We start from the raw sequence: 25,060 nt of genomic DNA, 5'->3' as shown, positions 1-25,060 counted from the left end.
GATGGTAAATAGACAAGTAACTGAGCACAAACACCTTGTGGTGAAGCCCTGTGGTCACCTCCGTTTTTGTCAGGACCGAAGGATCAGAGAGTGAATTCCAGCACAACTCTGCAGGAATCTCTCCCTGAGAGACAGCTGGGTAAGCGGCTCTGCAGAGAGAGCATGATACGAGTGGAGAGGCTGAGGACTCTCAGTTTTACTGTCTGGGAAACCCTTGCGGGAAGGATGTAGTTTGCACATGAGTAAGATTTTTCTTGTCCACGTTTGTGCAGCTGGCTGCTCCTGGGACAGTATTTCTGGGCAGAGGGCTTCTGGGAGGCACAGACCTTCCCTCTCTCTGCTGGGAGGAGCCATGTCAGTGCCGGAAGCAATGATGTGATCAACCAGTTACAAACTCTGGGATGTCCCTATTTCCATCTTTGGTTTTTATGGGTGGTCTTTAACGAGCGGGGCTGCACATCTTTCTCTGCACCCTATGTGCAGTGGGGACACACGCGTGGACTCAGGCCTTTGTGACTTGGGGGTTTTCACCAGAACAGACATTCTGGAAGATCAAGTACATTCGACCTGCAGTTAAGGAGACCATGGTGGTGAGTCTTCTTCTTTTGCCAGTAATTGTGTAGGTTGTCCTGTGTGTAAAGTCCTGAGATGGTTTGCTATGAAGGAGACTCTGGCTTTGAAGAATGCAGGGGATGTTGCTTGTCTGGGAGGATCCCAAGCTGCCTGGCGTGGCGATGGGCGTGCGTGTGAGTGCGTGACTCCATGTGGCCATAGCAGGCCCCCACTGCCAGGGAAGCCTGGAAAGCCCTGCCATGATGGAAATGCTCAGAAAAACATTTAGAAGCCCAAAGGAAAATACTGACTTGGATTTTAATCTGAAAGATATGATGCAAAGTAGGGCAAAAAGGGCAAGTTTATATGTGGCTCAAAACAGTAAGGGATTTACTTGCAATGTGGGAGACCTGAGTTTGATCCCTGGGTCCGGAAGATCCCCTGGAGAAGGGAATGGCTACCCACTCCAGTATTCTTGTCTGGAGAATCCCATGGACAGAGGAGCCTCGTGGACCACAGTCCATGGGGTCTCAAAGAGTCAGACATGACTGAGTGACTAACACTATACAGTTTCTCTCTGGATTTGGGGAAAAATCACTGGGTTTTCAGTGTCAAAGGAGGAAGCAGCTGAAGCATTTCTTTGAGCAGTTGCCTGCCCCAGGGACTGAGGCCAGCATTCTGACTTGCAGGTACTGATGGCCACGTGAGCCAGCCACTTGCCCAGGTGTGAGCACCACCTGGTGGCCCGGCTGGCCCAGGTCGGCCCGCAGCAAACATCTCGAGGCTGCCTGAGTCCCCAGACATGGGATGTGGGCTCAGAGCCGGCCTCTGACCTCTCTCCTGTGCAGTGGCCTTGGTTTCCACGTGCTTCCACCTCGTTGTTTAGTCTCTAGGTTGTGTCCAACTCTTTGCTTCGACCTTGAGTTTTACATTGTTACCGAATCTTGGATTTGGGTTGGAAAGAAGGGACCCGAGTTCACCGAGAGCAGACGAGGTCCCAGGCGCTGGCCCAAGGACCTTGTGGACACTTCTATTTTACGTTTGTGAGACAAGATTCCCTGGTGGCTCAATGGTGAAGAATCTGCCTGCAATGCGGGAGACCCAGGTTTGATCCCTACGTTGGGAAGATCTTCTGGAGAAAGGAATGGCTACCTACTCTAGTGTTCTTGCCTGGAAAAGAGGATCCTGGTGGGCTACAGTTTATGGGGTCACAAAGAGTCAGACAGGACTGAGTGACTAACACCAAGGATGAATTTCTCACAATTGCAGAAGCTGTGGGTGACAGATGACTCTCCTCCAAAGGCCACGTTACACAGGGCTTCTCAAAGGCATGGGTCCAGGTGAGATGCTGACCCCTCTGACTGCACTCCCCACCCCCCACCCCAGGCCTCCTTCATTTGCCTGCACATGGGATGGATGGTCCTGTTTTCCAGGGGCCGTGGTCCCAAGAGGTGGGGGAGCAACCGCGGTTCACAGAGGAGTGTCCCGCTGCCTCCGTGCATCGGGGGCCTTGGTGGTGGTGACCAGTGTCCAGTTCTGTGTCAGAAACATCACTGAGGAGTCAGGTGGTGAAAGTCTGTTCTGCCCTCCTCGTGGCTTCCAGAAGACAGGGGCAAGGCAATGATCCATCATGAATGGAGGCAGTCATGTACCATGGATTCTGGGTGCGGGAATTATAGCTGTTGTTTTACTGCAATTTCTGTCCAGGGATGGGCCCCTTGTTTGGGGGAGTGGTGTGCCCAGCCGGCCACTGAGGAACAGGTTAGTATCTGAGACCTGGCGCCAGGCGTCTGTTGGCCTTCGATACTGGGACTCACCAACTCGCATTGTGTTATTTGGGGATCGGAGGGGGCTGTAGCTCTGGGCCCGTCACTGAGCGAGGCCCCACGTGTGCTCGCTCCTCTTGCCGACTAGTCCCCGGCGATGGTTCAGACTCGGATTTGGATCCCTGTCGGTGAAGCGGTACAGCTGCTGGTCACGGGCTCAGGAGGGCACACGGGTTCTGCTGGACCGAGGCTAGTTCAGAGCGGGAGTGGAGGAAGCACCCGCCACTGGGGCGAGGAGGGGTGGGGAGACAGAGCATCTTCCTCCGGGAGTGGGGAGCCCTGTGATAACATCTCAAGCTGAAGGGACCTGCTTGCTCCTCGAGCTGGACAGGAGCTGTTAGTCACCCTCACGCCCAGTCTGCTCGGGAGGTCAGGGCGGCCTCTGATCACTAGTTGTGGTTATCACATAATGTGACAGAAGCTCATTCAGACAGTTGAGTTGGAAACGTGTACTTTAGGGCGATTGCATTTTGTTTCGAATTGCATGGGCAGGACACACAGGTCCCGCTGTTTTCTTTCCCAGATCTGTGCTCTCGGGACACCTGGCTGGCACATCCCTGCTGTGTAGTCACATGGCCCTGTTCCGGGACAGACTTGTGTTGACCTGTGTCTTCTGTGAACGACATGAAGTTTATGAGTAGTTTTCTTTCACCAAGCAGTCGATGATGTGGTTTGTGAACTCTGTTGTTGTTGTTCAAACTCTAAGTCGTGTCTGACTCTTTGCAACCCCACGGACTGCAGCACTCCAGGCTTCTCTGTCCTCCACTGTCTCCTGGAGGTTGCTCAAGTTCATGTCCACTGAGTTGGTGATGCCATCCAACCATCTCATCCTCTGCTGCCTTCTTCTCCTTTTGCCTTCAGTCTTTCTCAAGGCTGTTGATCCCTGAGGGGCAGTGAACGTGAAGGCCTGGACCAGGGTGTCCATCACCTGGAGGCAGCCACTGAGAGCCCGGCAGCTGCTGGCCTGGCTTTGGGTCATCTGCCACCAGTGCCCATGCGGCCCTTCACCCGGTCTGGGCAGCTTACAGCACCTGGCTGAACAGAGGGAGACCCCGTCGAGAAAGGGCGTCTGGGGTCTGATGTGTTGTAGCGAGTGGGGGTGGGGAGTGAAGAGAGGTAGGGGGCACCCCCAGCACCCTTCATTGTGGACCCCGTTCTGAGCCAGAACCAGATGGACGATCCGGCCGTGGTTGCTGATTAGGGATCTTGGCCTCTGGGTTCCTGTAAATGTATGCAGCACCTGCTCTGCCCCATGCTGCCTCTCTGTTCACTGCAGGCCCATCCTGAGCTCAGAAGCATAGCTCTTCCCGAATAATCCAGGCTCGACTGCCAGTGGAGAGACTCCATTTCAAGTTCGATACCATTTCTCTCCAGGGACCAATGGGGTGGGGCTGGGAGCTCTGAAATTAAAAAAAGAAAAGAAAAGAACTTGGTTGTGTTCTATATTTACTGTTTCTAAAAGCTGATGCTGGGTAAGATGCTTCGACTTAGGAAAAACACTTCCATCCTCATTTCTGCAAGTTCATCTATGACCTTGTGCAGAATTTTCTTAACTTTAGTAGCTGAATCACACAATAATGTTATTGTGGGGGCTGAAAGTGGATTTTTGTTTGTTTATTCTTTTATCCTTGCAGGGAAAGTATAGACAGTCTTTTATCTGCAGAATTCAGAACTTGCAGCGAGGTGTCATTAACTGTGCTTGAAAGTGTATTTTTAGACAGGAAGGAGGATACGTCCTACAGCCATGTGACATCATGTTCTTGTCAAGAATTGTGCTTTGTAAACATTCTCTGATAGATCACTCTCCTTAAGAGGCTGGAATATCCAGCTGCTTGGGTTAGTGATAAACCAGGTCATGTTACAGTAGTTGTAGGCAGTCGTAGATCTGAAAAACTTAAACTGGTTATGGTATATGCACTTTATATAGGAAAGCGTTTGGGGAAGGATTTGTCCTTTTGTTGGAGAAGGAAATGGCGACCCACTGCAGTATTCTTGCCTGGAGAGTTCCATCGACAGAGGAGCCTGGTGGGCTGCAGCCTATGGTGTCGCAGTCGGGCACGGCTGAGCAACTGTCACTCACTCACTCGTCCTTTTATAATTCTGACCCTCTTACAGTATCTGTTGGTGTCGGTACAATGGTAAACAGGATCTTAAATAACTTTTCGCATGATATTCCTTTCTGCTGTCCTGCCAAAATGGACTCAATTCAGTGTATCCTTACAGAAAATGTTTGTAAGCTGTTGCTTAGAATTTAGTACAATTGCTTCTTGAAGTATTTATCTGCTGTGCGCTCCTCACGAAGGCATTTTTGGGGCTGAGTTCTGTGCTCACAGAACTACACTGGAAGGTAATGTTTAACAGGATGGTTTATGGCTTACTGCATGCAATTATCTCCCTCTGTATTCGTGGGCTCAATTCTTTCTTGTACTCGGTGGTGGGGACTTCCAGGTGCTTTCATAAAAGCACAGAAGAATGAGATAATATTTGAGAGGTATTAATGGTGATCTGTTTTCTTATCCTGGGAGAGAAATGTTGGTTTTAAGTAAAAGGCTAGAAAGCAGGTCAGTATGTGTGTGTTGGGGGCAGATATTGCCCTTTGCTGTTGATTTACATGAAATAAGATGCAGCTTATTTCTAGAAGCAAATTCAATTAAAATGTATTTATTATGCAATGAGTTAATACGTGTTTCAAAAAGGTGTGTCATTAGACCAGGAAGTGTTCCATACTAAGAAAATATAACTTGTCTGCCCATGACTATTTTGTTTTTGATAATTTCTAAAAAAAAAAAAAATTAAAATGGACACCAAATCGGTGGCAGTTTCTACATGTTTGAGGTTTGCTTGAGTAAAGACCTCTAAACAGGATTTTCTCTGCCGTTTGTCTAAGGCCTTCTGGTGTTCCATGTTTGTTTTAAAAAAGAAACTGATGAGTCCTCATTTTCTCGGTATCCCTGAGTTTCCAGTGTTTCTGAATTAGTGGAAATGTTGCCTTTCATCGTCTCAGTGCAGGATGGAAAAAGAGTGAAAGTAAAAAACTTGTGCTTTTGTGGTTGCCGAACTGAATAGCGAGTGATTTTCCTGTATTTTTTTTATAAAGCCCTTGGGTGACGACAGATTTCGGGGAGCCGCCCAGCTTGGGAGAGATACAGTTCTGAGCTCCTGGAAGCCTGGCTCTTATTGGAAATGTTGACAAGATCATTAACTACTCAGCCCTGTGGGGGCCCTCCAGGAAGCTGGGTTTACCGCCAGATCCCCAGCTCTTTGTGGTGGATTTGGGGCTCCAGCAGGACCCCTATCTGCAGGAGACTGCAGAGCAACCTCTGGCTCCAGAGACGTTTCTCCCCGCCCCTCACCCCTTTTTTCCAGTTTTGTGAAGTTTCCTTTTTAAAGGACAAATAGATTTCTAAGGCCACTATTTAATATGAGACTTGGGAACTAGTAAATAAAAAGCTTCAGTGGATTCATTTTGGAGAATAGCAGAAAAAGCAGTAAAAGGACGCTCGTTTCCTTTTGAGATAAAAAAAAAATCCATCATCTTTATTTTCACGTGGATGCCTCTTTCTCAGGCATAACTGTTTTGGGTTTTCCAGGATATGTTACTAACAGCCGTGGATGCCTCTTTCTCAGGCATAACTGTTTTGGGTTTTCCAGGATATGTTACTAACAGCCAGGAAAGAATATTCATAAGTCCTTCCTTGTTTATTCTGGGCCTTTTCTGAATGTAATCAATTAATTATATTGTGTATTCATCTGCTTTTGTTGTTCTCCTGTAAGGTCAGAGCTGACCGTGAGTTTTTGTATTTTAGTAAAAGGACATGTGGGGCAGCTTATATGTTCACATTAATTTATATTTCCTTTAGCAAGGGTCTTGGTAGGCTGTCTTTACTGTTAGAGCATGTTCTTGTCTCTGGAGGCAAAGATGGCATCTCTGCTCAACCAGGAATGTACTGGGTTTTTGACACATTGTGGTAAACAGCCTCATCAAAGATACCCTACTTGTGGAATGACGCTGAGGTCTTCTCTGCATTTCTGCTTGAATGGGTGGACGATTCCGAAGCTTGGCCTGAGGTACCAGAATAGAAGCGAGTCTTGTTTTTAAGTGACCGCAGAGTTTAGTAAATAAACCCTTATCATAGATAGTTACATGTGGGGATTCGCGTTGGCACTCAACATTGGTTTATCTGGGGCTGCCAAATAATTTAAAGGAAAGCTTTGTTTAGGAAGATGGACTTTTATCACAATCGTGTCTGTGGCCCGGTCAGGTCACCTTGTGTCCCGAACAAAGCATTTTTCAAATTTACCTTTAAAACGAGTGCTTTTGGCAGAGAGGTCCGAGCACGCTGTTCTCTGGCTGCCAGTGCGGGGGAGCGTCCCCCAGGCGCTGGGACGTCGGTGTCCTCCTCCGCCGGGGGAGGCCAGCGGGTTTCCCGGTGAATGCCCCGATTCTCGGGGTCGCCGCCTTCGCTTCGCCTTGAGCGAATGGAGCTCGCTCATAATGGATCATTGACCGGCCTGGGCCAGGCGGCCGAGGCCCTCGCGCCGGGCAGTGAATGCGCTGCTTCACGGGGCGGCTCCGACCCGGGCTGGCGCGATAAGCCGGGATTGTTCATCGGGCGCAGACCGGCGCGTGGGGAGAGGACGCCTCGTCGTCGTGACGGAGCCCTTCGCGGTCGCTCGGAGAAGGGGCCTTCTGTCTCCGCGGAAGATAAGCCCGTGCGGGGTGTCAGTGGTGCATGTTCAGTCCCGGCTCTAATGCCCCAGGCTCGCTGGGAAGGCCCTCGCATTATCCGCTGGAGGACAGGTGGGCGCCTCTGACACCCACGGGCCCAGCCCCGGGAGAGGGCGCCTCACTGTCGCCCGGAGGCCGCTTTTGGAGTTGTGGGACCTGCCTTCCGCAGCCAGAATACCCTGTCAGTATCCTGAACGGCCTGCCTCTCTAACCCGAGCTGTCGCCTTCGTGAAGGCATCTTCCCCACAGCACCGACGCCTCAGCTTCCACTTGCCCCCCCCCAGGGCCCCCCAACTGTGAGCCCAGCCCGGCCCTTCCGCCTCCCGGAAGCCCCCCACCCCCAGGGTGACCCACGGAGAGGAAGGAAGGGAGACCACGGGGCGTCCGCTGCCGAGCTGGTTCTTAAGAGTCGCAACGTGGTTAACTCGGACTGAAGGGGCTTGGTTCGCAGATGGCTGGAGCCGCAGCTTTGCCTCGGTCCAGAGAGCAGCCCAGACCCAGGGCAGGAAGTGCCCATCTTCCTGCAGCCCCAGGTCTGGAGGCAGGTTTGGGTCCCTTTAAAGAAACGCGCATCCTTTCCCCACCCCCACCCCCAAACTTGAAACTTTTTATTTTGCATGGGAGTATAGCCTATTAGAGGCTTCCGAGGTGGCGCTAGTCGTAAATAACCTGCTTGCCAGTGTAGGAGACTTAAAAGATTTGAGTTCGATCCCTAGGTCGGGAAGATCTCCTGGAGGAGGGCATGGCAACCCACCCCAGTATTCTTGCCTGGAGCATCCACATGGTCATAGGAACCTGGTGGGCTGCAGTCCATAAGACTGCAGAGAGTCAAACACAACTGAAGCGATTTAGCATGCATGCATGGGTAGCCAATTAACAAGGTGTGGTAGTTTCAAGTGAACAGCGAAGGGACTCAGCCATACATATACATGTACCCATTCGTAGCTCAATCGGTAAAGAGTTTACCTGCAATGCAGGAGACCTGGGTTCGATTCCTGGGTTGGGAAGATCCCCTGGAGAAGGAAATGACAACCCACTCCAGTATTCTTGCCTGGAGAATCCCATGAACAGAGAAACCTGGCGGTTTACAGACTATGGGGTCTCAAGTGTCGGACACGACTGAGCGACTAAGCACGCACACACACCTTCTCCCCCCAGCCCCCCTCCCACCCAGGCTGGCATATAACATTGAGCAGAGTTCCCTGTTGCATGGCTCCTTTCTCAGGATGTGACTTCAGTAGAACAGATTTTGATGGTTTTGGGAGAAAGGAATACAAAACTGTGTTGGTTAACTTCACAGAGCAGAAAATGGTGAGATTTCCTGTTGAGTCAGGGCTGAGCTTATTGTGTGAGAATACAGGACATTCTACCTTCACCCCACACTGCTGCACTGAACCAGTCAGCAGATGACTGTTTAGGGAAGAGAAACCTCAGCAGCCTTGCCAGATTTTAGCCCTGGGACTTGATGGGAGGCTCTTCTTGAGTGCCCATGTCCTCGTGCCTGACTTTGCCCTGTTGGCACAGAGGCTGCACCCCATGGAAGTTTGGGGGCATCCCTTGAGCATCTCTGGGGCAGGACTCTGAAACATAAGCCTCCTGTGTAGCTCCTAAAGTAAAATGCTGCCTTCACTTGGACAGTTTCATATTATTCAGATGATTTTTTTCCTTTGAGTTTTGAATACTAGAATTTAACAAAAGGTAATTTCCCCGAAGTGCATTCCTTAGAGACTCCTGGGCTTCCTGGGGGCCTGGAGGGGGAGCGGGGAGACAGGTGAGGCACCCGCCTCACCCGCCTCACCCAGCTGCCCCACCCAGCTGCCCCAGAGCAGCTCTGTTTCCCACTGTGTTACTTAACCAGAGTTGCAAGTGGGAGTTATTTTTTTTAACTTCTTTTGTGAAAACTATCCTAAACGCCATAATAATGGACAGAGTAATTGAAGAGCATCTATACACCCACCATCCAGCCCAAGCAGTTGTTATCGGTTTGACATATTTGCCTGCTCCTCTTTTTTGTGACCCACTGCCAAATATTTGATTATATACCCCCCAAAGCTAAAAATGTTCTCCTGTATTACTGACCTAACAGAACAGTAATTCTCAAATACAGTCTTAATGTCCGGTACTTTGTATGGGGCCTGGATGGAGCCTGGAGCAGGTTGGAACCTGTGCGCTGTGGACGATTATAGCTGTTATGGGAACACTGTGGAATTGTAATAACCTCTGCAGTGAACCCGCCAGGGTCCAGTGAATACACAGGGGTTACTGTTTAGCCATTTCCAACCTAGCTTCCTAAACTGTCATTTCCTTCTTTTGAACTGATTAAACCAAATAGTGTCACTGTCAGGGACTCGGTATCTTTGGGTGCTGCACTGCCATTTCATTCATTTATTTAATGATTATTAATAACAACACCTACTATATGTTGATCATGTATTATGTGCTAAACATTGCACCTTGCCTGCATTTATCCTCACAAAAATAATACAGTTCACATCGCCATCATTTACACTCTAAAAAATGGAGAAATGGGCCAGGGACCTGAGAGGCTGAGACACTTGCTCCCGGTCACACGGCTGATCCCAGGGAGTGGCAGACCTGGGTTTGGATCTCGGGTAGCCCAACTTCAGAGCTCATGGTCTAGATTACCTGTCATGGTGCTGTGACGCCCGCTGCCTGCTTGTCTCCGCCCTGGCATCAGGATTCAGTGGTACTTGGCGAACTGGCCTTCTCACTGTAGGATGCCTAACACAAGAGTGACCCATTAAAGAAGCTGTTATAGAACCACGTCCTGGAATTGGTGGAACCAGGTGCTGGAATTGGTACAGGGCTGGCAGTGGGGGAGAAGCAATGTGGGCCTGACCTGGTCGCAGGGGTCAGGATGGTGCGGAGAGACCACACCTGAGAAGGTGGGCGGTGCGTGGGGCCCGCACGCCTGAGGGCCCGGAGGTGGGAGTGAGCAGGCTTGCCGCGGGGTGTGAGGCAGGCACGGTCAGCAGCTGAGAGCCCAGGGACCCCGGCGGCGGGGCTTCAGGCCCGTAGGAGCCCACTGGGGGGCGTCCGGGCCTCACCCTCCCTGTGTGAAAGCATGTGATGAGCTGAAGTCTGAGAGGCCCCAGCCGGGAGGCCCGCGTGGGTGTGAGAGGAAGGGAGGCGTGTGGGTTCAGGTGTGAAAAGGAGGTCCGGCCCGCAGGATGTGAGGGTCACTCCTGGCTGTGGGTGAGAGGCTCAGGGCTCGTTCTGAAGGCCCGTTGAGCCCACAGCCCCCTGCTCCTAGGCGGCCCCGGCTTCCTGGGCAGGTCGTCGTCGCTGCCTGCCCTGCCCCGTGGCTGCCGTGTGGTTCCCGTGTTCCTTCCCGACATCTGGGTCCTGCAAAGGCAAACCTGTTGCTTGGTTACCCACGCGCTTAGGTCCCCAGCGTGGCCTGGTGCCCAGTTGGCCGTCAGGGACTGTGATGAAATCCTCAGTAAGTCGCCCACCGACCGCACTGTGGGGCTTCCACCGGGGGAGCGGTCCCTGGCCGCCGTGTGGGACGCCGACGGACCGTGGTCGCGTGTTGGTTCCCACAGGTCTGACAGCTCGGTCACAGGGCGTTTCCTCCTGGTGTGTGTCCGGGGTCCCTGCCCGCAGGGCTTGTTCAGAAAGGCCTTACTGTCGGCAGGGGAGTGGGGGGGCTCACTGGGTCCTGGAGCCCGTTCTCAGGGTCACCTGGGGCCCTGCAGGAAGTTACTTCTCTGTATGGTGTCTGGTCCAAGACTCAGTTCCCAGGGTCCTCACTTACAGGAGTGATTTATTCACTGAAACATTTACCCACAGATTAAATCCCAGCTCCAGTATCTGCAGTCTTGAGAAAGTCGACGTGTTTCACTTGTGCTGTGCAGGTGTGAGAAGGGAGTTGCTCTAAGGCATGGCGGTGCCTCACACACATTCATTCCGACCTGCTTCTTTGTTGTTTGTCCTTCACAGGATCGTTTCTTAAAGTTTAGCGGCGTGTTTTATTTCCAAGATGTTGATATTTTGCCCTCTCTTAAACCCCTCCCCCATCCCCGTGAGAATGCATTTTTATGTTATGAATACAGATTTATGTTTTCTTTAATAAATATTTTACTTTTTATTATTGTAGTTACCAAATAATACTGTTATTGTGGTTTTGTTGCTAAATCGTGTCCAACTCTTTTACGACCCCATGAACTGTAGCCCGCCAGCCCCTCTGTCCATGGGATTTCCCCACAAGAATACTGGATTGGGTTGCCAGTTCCTCCTCTAGGGGATCTTCCTGACCCAGAGGTTGAACCTGATTCTCCTTCATGGCAGATGGATTCTTTACCACTGAGCCACTTGGGAAGCCCATAAAATAATATAGGTGTATAGAAATACAAATACTTATATAAATGTAAAATTGCCTAACCTTTTCAAAAAGAAACTTATTTCCAAAATTACACAAGGCATTTTTAAAAAGTAGCTTCAAACTGTTTGTTACATTCCTTTGAGAAACACACAGACACACACACATACATGGAATGATGCACTGGAAATCTATTTTAAAACCCTAATCAGCAAGCCATTTTCATGCCTAAACAATTAAATTACAGGCTTGTCTGGCAAGTTCCCAATTACAGCCTTGGAAAAACTTTGTAATACAACAACAAAAGTGGTTCTTTATGGGCAAAATGTGATTCTGATGGGGCTGTGCTTCATGTGTGTATGTACACGGGTCGTGTCTCAGCTAAAACACACGTAACATACATTTTCTCTCCCTGCTTATTTCCTAACATTTGTGTTGTTGGAAGTATGGAAGGTCTGAGTAAAAAGCTCACATTTATTGACACAGTTTGTAAGGCTAGTTACCTTTAGGTTACTGTGTTTTAGGAAAAGTTGAAGCATCAAGTTGCACATGGCGTGTGTTTGCCTGGGAAAGTGCAACTGTGGCTGTTTAGTACTGGGATGTATTTGCTGAAACCTTTTCTCACAGGGCGGAGTTGGAGGAGAGCCGCTCACCACCAGAGACCCCAACCAGGGTAGAGAAACCATCTGAGACCCTCAGGCTCACGGAGGCTGGGGATAGTTCAGTTGCTCAGTGGTGTTTGACTTTGTGATCCCATAGACTACGGCCTTGGAGAAGGCAATGGCAACCCACTCCAGTACTCTTGCCTGGAAAATCCCATGGACGGAGGAGCCTGGTAGGCTGCAGTCCATGGGGGACATGACTGAGCCACTTCATTTTCACTTTTTACTTTCATGGATTGGAGAAGGAAATGGCAACCCACTTCAGTGTTCTTGCCTGGAGAATCCCAGGGATGGGGGAGCCTGGTGGGCTGCCGTCTGTGGGGTCGCAGAGTCGAACACAACTGAAGCGACTTAGCAGCAGCAGCAGCAGACTACAGCCTGCCAGGCTCCTCTGTCCGGGATTCTCCAGGGAAGAATACTGGAGTGGGGTGCCATTTCCTCTTCCAGGGGATCTTGCCGACCCAGGGATCAAACCTGAGTCTCTTACATCTCCTGCATTGGCAGGTAGATTCTTTACCACTAGTTCTGCCTGGGAAGCCCAGTGCTATGGTATATGCGGTTAATAAGGTCCTCCCAAATCTTCTAACTGGGGCTGCCGCCCATGTGCATTTTTACATTGGAAGCTCTGACGACACCATTCTTTTCTTTTGGGGAAAAGAAGTGATGACCCATCTTAAGCAGTGATTTTTGCTTGCAGCTAAAAAGAACGATCGTGAAGATTGCTGATTGGGCCACAGACTAAGGAAAGCCAGTTGTGGGAAATTCCATTTTGACTCTTTCTTTAAATGTTTGCAAGAAACTTTGTGAGTCAACCATGGGCTTCAGGAAGGGGGTCACTTAGTGGTAGAGCCAGTTTTGTTAACGTTATGATTTCCTTAACGATAATGGTGTTCTGAGCTTAAGTGGTCATTACCCTTATGGTGTTTTTCCATTTTTCCATTTTCTCCCTCCAAATATTTTTAAGTTCTTTAAAAAGACATCTCGGGTCATTCTCAGAGGGATCAACAGCAGGGCTTAGTGTTGAATGATGGGGGTGGGCAGAGAAGTGGAAAACAAAAGAGAAAGAAGAGCTTGTTTTGCTGGTTCACAGGCACCATGAATGCCCTGCTTAAGAATTTTCCTGTAAATTGCAGGACCCTGCTGCCTTCCACATGAAGCTTTTAGGCTAGTTTTTCAGGAAGCCCAGATAAGAAATGAAAAGTATATTCTCTAGCATTGGGTTTCTAGAGTGGAAGCATCTAGTCTGTGGCTGGGGGGTCGTGGGTTTTGGGGTATCAGAAGCTAAACATCAAGGCTGTAATAAGGAAACAAAATGTGGATTTCTCTGGCAGCAAAGGTGGCAGCATTGCCTCCCCCCCCCCCCCCCCCCCCATGGAAAGGAGGGGACAGTCCAGCTGCATCTTTTGGATCCAGGTGAGCCTGGATGCTGGCTGGGACCACCTGAGCTGGCTCTCCTGCCTCTGCTGGAGTGGATGGGGTTGTGCTTAGAGTTGGTCCTTTTTGCTCTGTGGCCAGCCGGGAGGCTCCTGGTAGTAGAAGGGAGGACCCACTGGGCAGGTGTCTCACTGTCTGTGACCGTTCACTCAGCCTGTGCTCGAGGGTCTGAGTGGCCCTCGGAGGGTGTGCTTTGCAGGGGGCTTCCTCATGTTCTTTCCCGATTCTCAGCACCTGACAGGTGAGGGCATGCCCAGATGGGAAGGACACCTCCTGAAATTCACACCCTGGAAACAGGAGACAGTGCTCTGGGGTCAGCTCTGCCCACACCTGGACCGCAGGGATGGGGGTCTCTGTGCAGACCCCCAGAGCAGCCTCTTGGCTCTCTGAGCATTTCACTTTCTGTGGCCCCAAACTGCAGGGAGGAGCAGAGAGGGAAGGAGCCCTGGCTACAGAAGGACTGTTTGGAGATTTGAACAATTCTTCCCCCTTGAAATTTTCATTTAATTTCCAGGTGCATTCATAGATTGCCTTTTATGATCCCTAATCAGCTGAGTTTTTCTTGTTACATGAGTCTCGTCTTTGTGGCTGGGTTTCAAATGTTTAATTCCCGTGAATTGGAGGTTCTGATATTTAACATCCTTTATGGACCAACTTGGGGCTTTCCAAGTGGTGCTAGTGGTAAAGAACTTGCCTGCCAATGCAGGAAATGTAAGAGAGGGGGGCTCCATCCTTGGGTGGGGAAGATCCCCTGGAGGACGGCATGGCAACCCACTGCAGTATTCTTGTCTGGAGAGTCCCATGAACAGAGGAGCCTGGCGGGCTACAGTCCAGGGAGTCGCAAAGAGTCTGACACTACTGAAGCAACTTAGCACCCACGCACGCACACATGGACCGATATCTATGATGATAAATGTCTTTAGCACTCAGTCAACTACAATGATTTATTTTAATGATTTAGCACATGGTTAGTACCAGTCATTAATTGTTTAGTGATTGATCTTTTAAAGGAAAGCAGCTGCTCGTTGATCGGTTTAAACTTTGCTGGATGCTTCTTTTCTTTAACTGGAGAAGGAAATGGCAACCCACTCCAGTACTCTTGCCTGGAAAATCCCATGGATGGAGGAGCCTGGTAGGCTACAGCCTGGAAAATCCCATGGATGGAGGAGCCTGGTAGGCTACAGTCCACGGGGTCGCAAAGAGTCGGACAGGACGGAGCGACTTCACTTTCACTTCACTCTTTTCTTTAAATAGGCCGGGATTGGGATTCTGAACGAGCAGCGTGTAGACGTTATATATCCTCGGGCGTTATGGGGACGCTATTCGCGCGGGAAGCCTGGTTCCTAAGGCCTTTGTGTCTTTTCTGTTCCAGGTGCTCACCGCCAGCGCCATGCTCTCCAGGTAGGACACGCCCGCCCGCGGGGCAGCGGGAAGCATCTTCTCGCCTGAACATGGAGAGATAAGGCGCCCTCCGGCAGGCAGGCCCGCGTGACCAGGAGCTGTGCCCGCCGTGGCCATCGAGATGGAGCGCTCCCGGGAGGCCGAGGCGGAGCCGAGAGGGGGCCGCAGCCCACCCAGGGCCAGCCGGAGCCCGGAGGTGGACGGGGACAGGGCTCTGAGCCACAGCTGCTGTATCTGCGGCAAGACCTTCCCCTTCCAGAGCTCGCTGTCCCAGCACATGCGCAAGCACACAGGCGAGAAGCCCTACAAGTGCCCCTACTGCGATCACCGCGCCGCGCAGAAGGGCAACCTCAAGATCCACATCCGCGGGCACCGCGCGGGTACGCTGGCCCAGGGCCGCGAGCCGGAGGCGGCCGAGACGCGCGTGTCCGAGGGGCTCGGCGGCTGCACCAGCCCTACCAAGAGCACCTCGGCCTGCAACCGCATCCTGAACGGCGCCACGCAGGCGGACACCGGCAAGATCCTGCTGCGCAGCACGCGGAAGGAGGCGGAGGGCGCAGCGGCCGGGCAGTGCGCCTTCTGCAAGAGCAGGTTCGAGCGTAAGAAGGACCTGGCGCAGCACGTGCAGCAGGCGCACAAGCCCTTCACGTGCCGCCTGTGCAGCTACGCCACGCTGCGCGAGGAGGCCCTGCTCAGCCACGTCGAGAAGGACCACATTGCGGCGCAGGGGCCGCGCGGCAGCGCCTTCGCCGAGAACGGCAAGCCGGAGCTACCGGCCGGCGAGTTCCCCTGCGAGGTGTGCGGCCAGGCCTTCAGCCAGACCTGGTTCCTGAAGGCGCACATGAAGAAACACAGGGGCTCCTTCGACCACGGCTGCCACATCTGCGGCCGGAGATTCAAGGAGCCGTGGTTCCTGAAAAACCACATGAAGGCGCATGGCCCGAAGGCGGGGAGCAAAAACAGGCCCCGCAGCGAGCTGGAGCCCGTGGCCACCATCAACGACGTGGTGCAGGAAGAGGTGATTGTGGCCGGCCTGAGCCTCTACGAAGTCTGCACCAAGTGTGGGAACCTGTTTACGAACCTGGACAGCTTGAACGCGCACAACGCCATCCACCGCAGTGTGGAGGCCGGCTGCCCGCGGGCCGCCGTCGGGGAGGGCTCAGCGCCCGGCCCCGCCGACTCCCAGCAGCTCTTCCTTCAGTGCCTGAATCTGCGCCCGGCGGCCGGCGCACCCGCCCGCGGGCAGACCGGGCGGCGCGTGGCCGAGCTGGACCCGGTCAACAGCTACCAGGCCTGGCAGCTGGCCACCCGGGGCAAGGTGGCCGAGCCGGCCGAGTACCTCAAGTACGCGGCATGGGACGAGGCGCTGGCCGGCGATGTGGCCTTCGACAAGGAGCGACGCGAGTTCATCCTGGTGAGCCAGGAGAAGCGCAAGCGCGAGCCCGAGCCGGGTGCACAGGGCCCCCCGCGCAAGAGGGCGGGCGCGCCCGGGGACCCCGCGCCTGGGCCCGCGGATCCCCGGCCCGCCGCGCGCCCCAGCCGCCGCGCCGCCGTCCCCGCCGGCCACGGCAAGTCGTCCGAGTGCTTCGAGTGCGGCAAGATCTTCCGCACGTACCACCAGATGGTGCTGCACTCGCGGGTGCATCGCCGGGCGCGCCGCGACCGAGAGCGTGACGGCCCCGGCGACCGCGCGCCGCGCGCCCGCTGCGGCTCCCTCAGCGAGGGCGACTCGGTCTCGCAGCCCAGCAGCCCCGGGTCAGGCTGCGCCGCCGCCGACTCCCCGGGCTCGGGCCTCGCTGATGAGGCTGCCGATGAGAGCGGAGAGGAGGCCCCGGCCCATCCCGCAGCAGGTGAGCGCATGCTCCCGGGTGGTCCAGGGGCGGTAAGGGTGGACATGGGTGACCCAGGTCCAAGTAGCCCTGCGTCCGGGTTGCCCTTGCCCGGGTATCTCACGTCCAGGTGGTTTGGGCTCAGGTAGCACTGTAACTGGGTCTGGGAAACCTTTGCCTGGGTTCTCACGCTCAGATGAGCCGGTCGTCTTGGACACGGATGGCCGTGTGTCTAGGTACCGCTGAGCTGGGGAAGTCCAGATCGAATAGACTGCTGCCACATGGCGCAGGCATCATTACTGCCCAGGCAGTTGAGGCTCAGGTAGCCCTGCCTGCAGGTGGCCCAGCATCCTTGATGTTCAGGTAGCCTCATCCTTCGGTGGCCCTACCCCCAGGTAACCCTGAGTTTGCTGCCTTTTCCCAGGTATTCCAAGCTCAGGTAGTCCTGACTCAGGTGCCCCTGCACTCAGAGAGTCTGTACCCAGTGTGTACTTGGAGCTTGGGCTGGTGGGTGCAGACCCAGGCCCCTGTCAGCTCCACTTGAGGCTCCTGTTTGCTGTCTGCCTATAGTGTTGGCATAAATCAACCCTGGCTGTTAAGGTCATGGTCTCTCTGGAGCATCAGACACTTCTGAGCAAAGACCAGGTGATGGAGCTCCTCGGAGGTGTACCCTTCTCTGCTCACCATCAGCTGGGGCACACACGCTTTCCTCTGTTTCTCTCCTTGCACTAGACAGCTGAGGGAAAGAGGACCTTCATATTGTGTGCAGTTATAATTAATCTCCTCGGATTCCTGTAACCCTGTGGGTTTAGAGATGGCTAATTGGATCCAGATTACTTTCCAACTTGCAGCTATGTAAATATTTAAAGATGTTTGGCCAACTTTATTCCCATCATGTTCCTATTTTTTAGTAAATTTTATACATTTTGATATCTTCTTCATTAATTTTTGTCTTGGTTAACTCCTTTAAATGGAGGTGATGTTTCAGTTACAAGCTTGTAACTTTCTCCCCTTGGCTAGGAATGTTTTCCTTTCTCCCTGAAATTTGGTTTGACTGGTTGTTACTTTTAGGGAAAGATTGGAGATGATGGAAATCCCAGTGCTTCAGCTCGGCTTTTTGTATTCTGTAGTGAGGAAAACCGTCCCTGTGCACCTCTTTAAAACAATCCATGAGTGTATGTCATTTTTCCCGTACTGAAAATGAAGCTAGTTCTCTTGAACAGAGTTTGATTATTACAGGTCTAGACAATGTATTGTGTGAGCGTCTGGTACACTCAAGTATATGCATAGCCAGCAGAAGTGTAGTAAAAAGTTTCTCTGATCCTGCAGGGCAGTCTGTACTGAATCTGCACACATGTACATGTCCATAAGTGAAAAATAGCACATTATGCATCAGTTCATATTTTGCATTTCATTTCTTAGTCATTCACTCGTGGGAAGAAGCAAGATAATATCCCTTTCTCTGAAACTGTACTGTGCATTATGGGAGATCGTCTGGATTCTAACAGCAGTTGGTCAAGTGTGAATGACCTGGGGAACCCAATTGTGACCTGGGGTGGCATGTTTGAGGACTAATTTTTGTTTTTCCTTTTTAAAAATGTTGACAACTATACATCTTACTGGTCACATACTAGTAACACTGTGTCTACTTTTTGGAGCACATTTGGATAAAATGCTAAGCTGGTAATAATTTTTTATAACTTTGAAGACAAATATTTTTAATATTTGGAAAAGCTGTCCTTTACCTCTTCTATTATGATAGATGTGAGATGACCAGTACTAAGCAAATTCAGCAGTGCCTTTAAAGTCAAGATGTGTGAAAGATCAAATTACATTCACTGTAAATTGAAATTTACTGTTTTTTTCCCTCAGGTTCATTAAATTTTAGAGATTATCATTTACTTCTTAATGAGATTATATGTGTTTTCTCTATATGTAATCTACTTTTTGAGAAATTTGGTGCCTCTGATGATTCCATAGCAAGATTATATACAGTAGTGAATTTTGCAAGTTGACAACAGAATATTATAGCTTGTTGAGAGACTAGAAAATTTTATGTTATGACAGTAGTGTAAAATGTTGAACATCATAGGTCTGCACAGGTCATTTTTTTGTAGCCCCAAAGGACAGTATCTTTCCTCCTAAAGAAACAATTTTATATCATAGCAGGCCTTGAATGTTCGTGTTGTTCAGTTGCTCAGTCTTGTTGACTCTGTAACCCTATGGACTGCAGCACACCAGGCTTCCCTGTCCTTCACTATTTCCTGGGTCAGTGATGCCATCCCACCATCTCATCCTCTGTCACCCCCTTCTACTCCTGCCCTCAATCTTTCCCAACATCAGATAGCTTTTGCCAGTGAGTCAGTTCTTCACATCAGGTGGCCGAAGTATTGGAGTTTGAGCTTCAGCATCATTCCTTCCAATGAATATTCACGACTGATTTCCTTTAGGATGGACTGGTTTGATCTCCTTGTTGTCTAAGGGACTCTAAAGTGGCTTCTCCAGCAATATAGTTAGAAAGCATCAGTTCTTCTGTGCTCAGCTTTCTTTATGGTTGAACTCTCACATCTGTACATGACTACTGGAAAAACCATAGCTTTGATTATATGGACCTTTGTTGACAAAATTATGTTTCTGCTTTTTAATACACTGCCTAGGTTTGTCATAGCTTTTCTTCCAAGGAGCAAGTGTCTTTAGCCAGCATTAGATCTCGGATGCCCCTTATGGAGAGAGGAGTGTTATATGGATTTAAGACTCACAAAGCAGTTTCCTTGGCAGGGATTGGCGAGAACTTGAAAACAACCATTAATAATTTGGAAAAGCAAATGAGTGCTTTGAATCCTCTATTTTGATCTGCAGTGAACCTTTCTTTCTAAAAAAATGCACTCAACTTTGGAAAATACTTGACTTTCTTGTCACTGAAAGATGACTTAGATCTTTAAACATTGAAATGACTTTAAATTCTCATAGAACCTGGGTGGGATGACTGGTTAAATTTATGAGAGGAAACACATAGGAATTGGGTCACAGAAAGATCAGGCTGGTTCTCATGAACGTGAGTTCACCTGTGGTTGCAGAGTTGATGTCAGAATTCAGATTTTTGTGACCTTTCCAGTAAATCCCCATCATGCCATAATTTCCTCCGAAGATTTTTGACATCCAGGAGTGGGTTTAAATACTGCTTCTGAATCTGGAGACAATTTACATGATTAGATTAATTGAAAGTAACTTCTCTTTTTTCATGAAACATTCTTTGTTGAGTGTTGCTGCCTCCTGCTTTGGAAAGCGCTGATTGTCACATTACCTGTATTTCCACATAAGACTGAGTCACTGCAGCCCTCATTAAGGACTTAAAATAGTCTAAGAGCAAAGTTGTGAATAAAACTCACTAATTTAAAATGTGTTAGTGAGCTGGATTTAAGTCTCCATTGAGAAAGTGACTTGGTACCGATGGAAAGTACACATCTGGAGTTCACAAAACTTCGTCCTTTTAATTAGGGAAGAGGAGCCTTGAAAGGGCATAAAATTGAAATGAGAAAAATTAATATTTTCAACCACGGAGTAGAGTTAGGGTGCTCACAAGTCATCACTGTGGACAGGCGAACAGGCCAAAGAGGAATTCTGCTCAGAAAGCAGTGGAATAGGCGACTTCCTTGACAGTCCAGCGGTTAAGACCTCGCACTTCGACTGGTGGAGGCGCTGGTTCCATCCCTGGTCAGGGAACTAAGATCCCAATGCCTCGTGGTGCAGCTAGGAAAAATAGCTGAAATCATGAGAATACTGGGATGACTTAGAAGTGATGGAAGCCCTCTGAGTGTGTCTTGAAGGACTCTTCGTGAGGTCCCTGTACTTGAAGACATGCTGCCCTTGGGGGAAGCCTGGCCTTGTGATGCAAAACCCATTCCCACTGTGTATCTCCATACCATTTCTGCTAACACTTAGGTGATTGATTACCCAGGTATTTTTGTTGTTGAAGTATAATGGCTTTACAATATTATATTAGTTTCAAGTGTATGACATAGTGATTCAGTGTTTTTATAGATATATTGTATTTAAAGTTATGACAAAGTAATGACTGTTTCCCTGTGTTGGATAATATATCCTTGGTTTTGACTATCTTCTGTTATTCTAACTTCTTCTATCACATCAAATCCATAATCTGCTGAGCCCAGCCTCTCTCTATATCTTTGTATGATGGCTGTAACGTAATTGATAGTAAAACCCCAAGTTTTGAAATTGCAGATAGTGAAATTGCAAATATTTGACTGTTTCTAACTGACAAATCATATGACTCAACTTTCATAGAATGGAAAGTTCTGTGAACAAGTGCCACAGTATTATATGTAGTTGGAAGAATTAAGGAGAGAGTTTTCAGGATTAAAAGGTACAGTCAAGGGAAGAAAAGACCGTTAAAGAAAGAAGTTATTTATTTCAGAAAGCTTCCATTTTCTGATATTTCTCTGCTTGCTTCCTTGAGTCGCACACTCTCAGACGTTACCACTCATCTTTTTCCTGTTGTAACTGCAAGAAGGGCCACAGTGTTTTGGTTGTAAAATGTTAGGGGAGCACGTGCTCTGAGCCCGACCGCTCGTCCACAGTAGCGTGTGGGTGGGTGAGGCCGGCCAAGCCACGGTCATCCAGCTTCCAGAAGGGTGAACCAGCTAGTCTCCTCTTTTTTTTCCATAGAGTGTGGGCAGTCATTGGAGCAGTTTAGGGAGGAAGCATTGCTACGTGTCCTCCCATGGTGGGGATTTAGGGGGACTCTAGAGGACAGCAGTCTGAGTGTGGAGTGTGGGGTGGGCTGGGGAGAGGTATTTACCGGCAGGTGGGCCTGCTGGCCTGGGAGGCTATTGTTGTTACTTAGCGTTTACTTTGCAGGGAGCAGGAGGCACTCTGGGCATGGATTCTCCTTGTTGTCCTGTCCGGATCCACGCCGGGGTGTGTTCTGAACCAGGGAGCTGGGCCCCGCTTGCAGACCTGCCCATTTCCCTTCTCTGATGCTCGGTGACTGGGAAGGACTTCTCTCCTAGCGCAAGGCTTCATCAGTGCCTCCCCCACTCAAGAAGCTGAAAATGACACCGCAAAGAAAGGGGCTGGGGGCAAGGAAGAGAGATCATAAATATAGTGGGAGGATGGGAAACAGGATGTGCATTAACTGGCTCGTGTGGCTCAGCGGGTAAAGAATCTGCCTGCAATGCAGAGACACGGGTTCAGTCCTTGGGTCGGGAAGATCTCCTGGAGAAGTGAATGGCAACCCCCTCCAGTGTTCCTGCCTGGAGAATCCCATGGACAGAGGAGCCTGGCAGGTTATAGTCCCTGGGGTCATGAGAGTCGGACACGACTGAGTGACTAAACCACCACCACCAACTGTGGGGTGGCAGGCGCATCCGGGAACAGTCGTGTGCCTGAGATGAACCCCCACTCCCCAGGGCCCAGGGCTGGGGCAGGAGTGATCCTGGGACCCTGGGCGGTGTCAGTCCTGTGTGGTCCTGGGACCCTGTTAAACGGGAGCCCGCAGGATGGGTCCGAGTGAGACCAGGAGGCCGGCTCCCTCGGACACGCTTCCCTCCGGCATGCCGGGCCCAGTTTCCCATCCCTGGTGGCCTCGGCACCTTGGGTGATGAGAACCTGGTAACTGCATGTGCAGGTCGGTTGGCCGCTGCGTAAGTGCCCCGGCTGTGATACTGGCGCCGGGCCGGGCCCCGGGCCTGGGGTGCTCCCTGCCCCGTGCTCATGAACGCCGGAGCACAGTCTCGGGGTGGGGACCCGACGGGACGAGACTCTGGACGGCAGAGGGAGGAAGGAAGAGCAGGTTGATCCAAGACCACAGAGGAGGGCCCGAGAACGCAGACGGATGCCTTCTGAGTTAGACGTGAGGGCGACCACCCCCCTTCGTCTTTCCTGCTTGAAACACCAAGGTATTTACTTAGGTGGGAGTAAAGCGAGAGTTGAAAACCCTCCTATCAAATCCTTATTCAGTAGAAAGACTCACTGAAGTTCTTTAAGAAAAATATCCAGATGCACTTGACAGCCGACCACAGAATGCCCTGTGGTTTAGTTAGCATCTTAGCAACCAGGAGCAACGCAGTCAGCGCACGCATGGAGACGCTGGTAATTATTCACTGGCCCCGCAGTCCCCTGGTAGGCCTCGGAATTATCACAGCAAGAGTGAGTTACGATGGGAATAGAGCCTCAGAGGTGTGTTTTATTGTATTCTGATTCTTCCAACACTGGTCGTCTGTGCATGGCATGTGTGCTCATATTTGCTTGATCACCATGCTGCGTACCCTGACCTTCCAGAATGAATGAATTACGCTGTGAAACACGTCAGACTCTGGAGATGAGGCTCTGAGCTGTTCTCTTGACGCTGAGGCACACACGTGGGATGCATGGTCCTCGGGCTGTGAAGCGGATGCTGTGCAAACACTGGCTTCTTAGCAGGATCCAGACACTTCTTTGTTGTCTGTCTCTGTCTCCATTTCTCTCTTTCACACAAGATGTGCTGTCTCTGCTAGATCGCTTTCGTCGTGTCCAGCTCTCTGCAACCCTGTGGACTGTAGCGTGCCAGGCTCTTCTGTGCATGGGATTCTCCAGGCAAGAATACTGGCGTGGGTTGCCATTTCCCTCTCCAGGGGATCTTCCTGACCCAGGGATCAAACCCGCATCTCTTACGTCTCCTGCATTGAAAGGTGGATTCTTTATCACTAGCACCACCTGAGAAGCCCTTCACACAAGACAGAATCATAGACTTTAGAGCTGGAGGGAACTGGGGGATAGTGGTCTGTGCCCTGTTTTAACAGAGAGGAAACCAAGGCACAGGGGGATCCTCGTGGCTTGCCCAGCATCTTTAGGACTCTAGGTTGCGGTTCTCCTTCTGCATGAAGTAGCGGTGTGTCTTCATCCCTCAGCCGCTGGGGGTCTGGCTTCCTGGGCTGCACATATGGGCTGGGACTCCGCCAGTGGGGTTGTTCCTGCCGTGTTCCTTGCGGTGCCCAGCTCCGCCTGGCGCCCTGTCCACACCGCTCTTGTTGGTGCCAGAGTTAGAACCAGAACCGATGTCCACAGTGTCCGTCTCCCAACCTGGGAGAGGGTGTCTGTCTTGGCTTGTCACTTGAGGGGCAGAATCCTGTGGTCCTAGATACACAGTCCTAGAAAAATGTGCTGAAGTTCAGGGCCCACCCGGGGCTCCAGATCCACTGTCTCCACGGCCACTGGCCCCGAAGGCGGCCGAGATGGAGCGGAGGCAGCCCTGCTGAGCTCTGCAGTCCTGTCCCGTCCTCGTCAGGGTGGGTCCTGGCTCCATCCTGTCTCCAGGAGGCTGCTTGTGGGCAACATCTAGTGGGTGTTCTCTGGAGGAGAAATTCATGATGTTCCTGGATGCCAATAAAAAACTCATGCCCTGTGTCCATAGAGACTTGTTTTATGTGACCCCTTTTCAGTCTCTCCTGTCTGTGCATTTCCTAAGTTCCATCGCCTCCCGCCATCCTGCTGGCTGTAGGTTTCCCCTGTGTGCGGTGTGGGTGCTGCTGGCTTTGCTTTTTGGCTCCTCTGCTGTGGTCCACACGTCACGAAGAGGAGCCTGGTCCCCGCCGGTTCAGACAGGAGCCTGTGACGTGAGGTGCGAGCCCCCTCTCTGTAGATGTTACCCCTCTGTGCATACGCACATGCTCAGTCACTTTCATCATGTCTGACTCTTGGCAACCCACTAGAGTGTAGCCCACCAGGCTCCTCTGTCCACGGGATTCTCCAGGCAAGGATACTGGATTGGGTTGCCATGCCCTCCTCCAGGGGATCTTCCCAGCCCAGGGATTGAACCGATGTCTCCTGCATCTCCTGCATTGCCGGTGGATTCTTTACCACTGAGCTGTTGGGGAAGCCCGTTACCCCTGTGTAGTAGAGACAACTAAGTTTGGGTCTGTCACCCCAGACTCCTGAGATGTGGCCTTCTGTGGGAAGAGTTGGATTGAACTGATTTTGCTTCTGAACCATTGGTTGCTGGTCGGCAGCAGGATGTCCCGGGCAGCTCTGAAGGAGGATGACCCAGGGCTGTGGAAGTGGGGTCACTCCTGGTGAGCTGGGGTGTCCCAGCTGTCCTCGACACATGTGACTCCACCGACACCTGTCTTTCTGGGGGAATCGTCAGGGTGCAGATGCTGAGAGGCTGCAAGGACCCAGTGCCTTTGCCCCTGGCCCTGGGGTCTTTGCTGCTGAGAAGAGCAGCCCTCTTCTGCTCCCACTCTGGCCAAGCCCACTGGGAGTCCGGAGCTCATGGTCATTGCCTGTGA

The 25,060-nt window shown here is 51.2% G+C and overlaps 1 protein-coding gene across 6 annotated transcripts in view; it reads left to right on the top strand.

Moving 5' to 3' along the window:
* ZNF516 (zinc finger protein 516) overlaps window positions 1-25,060 on the top strand; it is a 97,902-nt gene that overhangs the window by 29,808 nt on the left and 43,034 nt on the right. For all 6 annotated transcript variants that reach the window (XM_070452988.1, XM_070452987.1, XM_070452989.1 and 3 more), the window contains one exon: window positions 14,918-16,796. In XM_070452988.1, the coding sequence (XP_070309089.1) occupies window positions 15,068-16,796 (1,729 nt within the window). In that variant the 5' untranslated portion in view covers window positions 14,918-15,067. The remainder of the gene's footprint in view (window positions 1-14,917; window positions 16,797-25,060) is intronic.

The sequence above is a fragment of the Odocoileus virginianus genome, chromosome 22 (assembly GCF_023699985.2).
Source record: "Odocoileus virginianus isolate 20LAN1187 ecotype Illinois chromosome 22, Ovbor_1.2, whole genome shotgun sequence".
In the NCBI taxonomy this organism is placed as follows: Eukaryota; Metazoa; Chordata; class Mammalia; order Artiodactyla; family Cervidae; genus Odocoileus; species Odocoileus virginianus.
The sequence above is the reverse complement of the archived record's forward strand: the minus strand, read 5'-3'. Positions and strand labels throughout refer to the sequence as shown.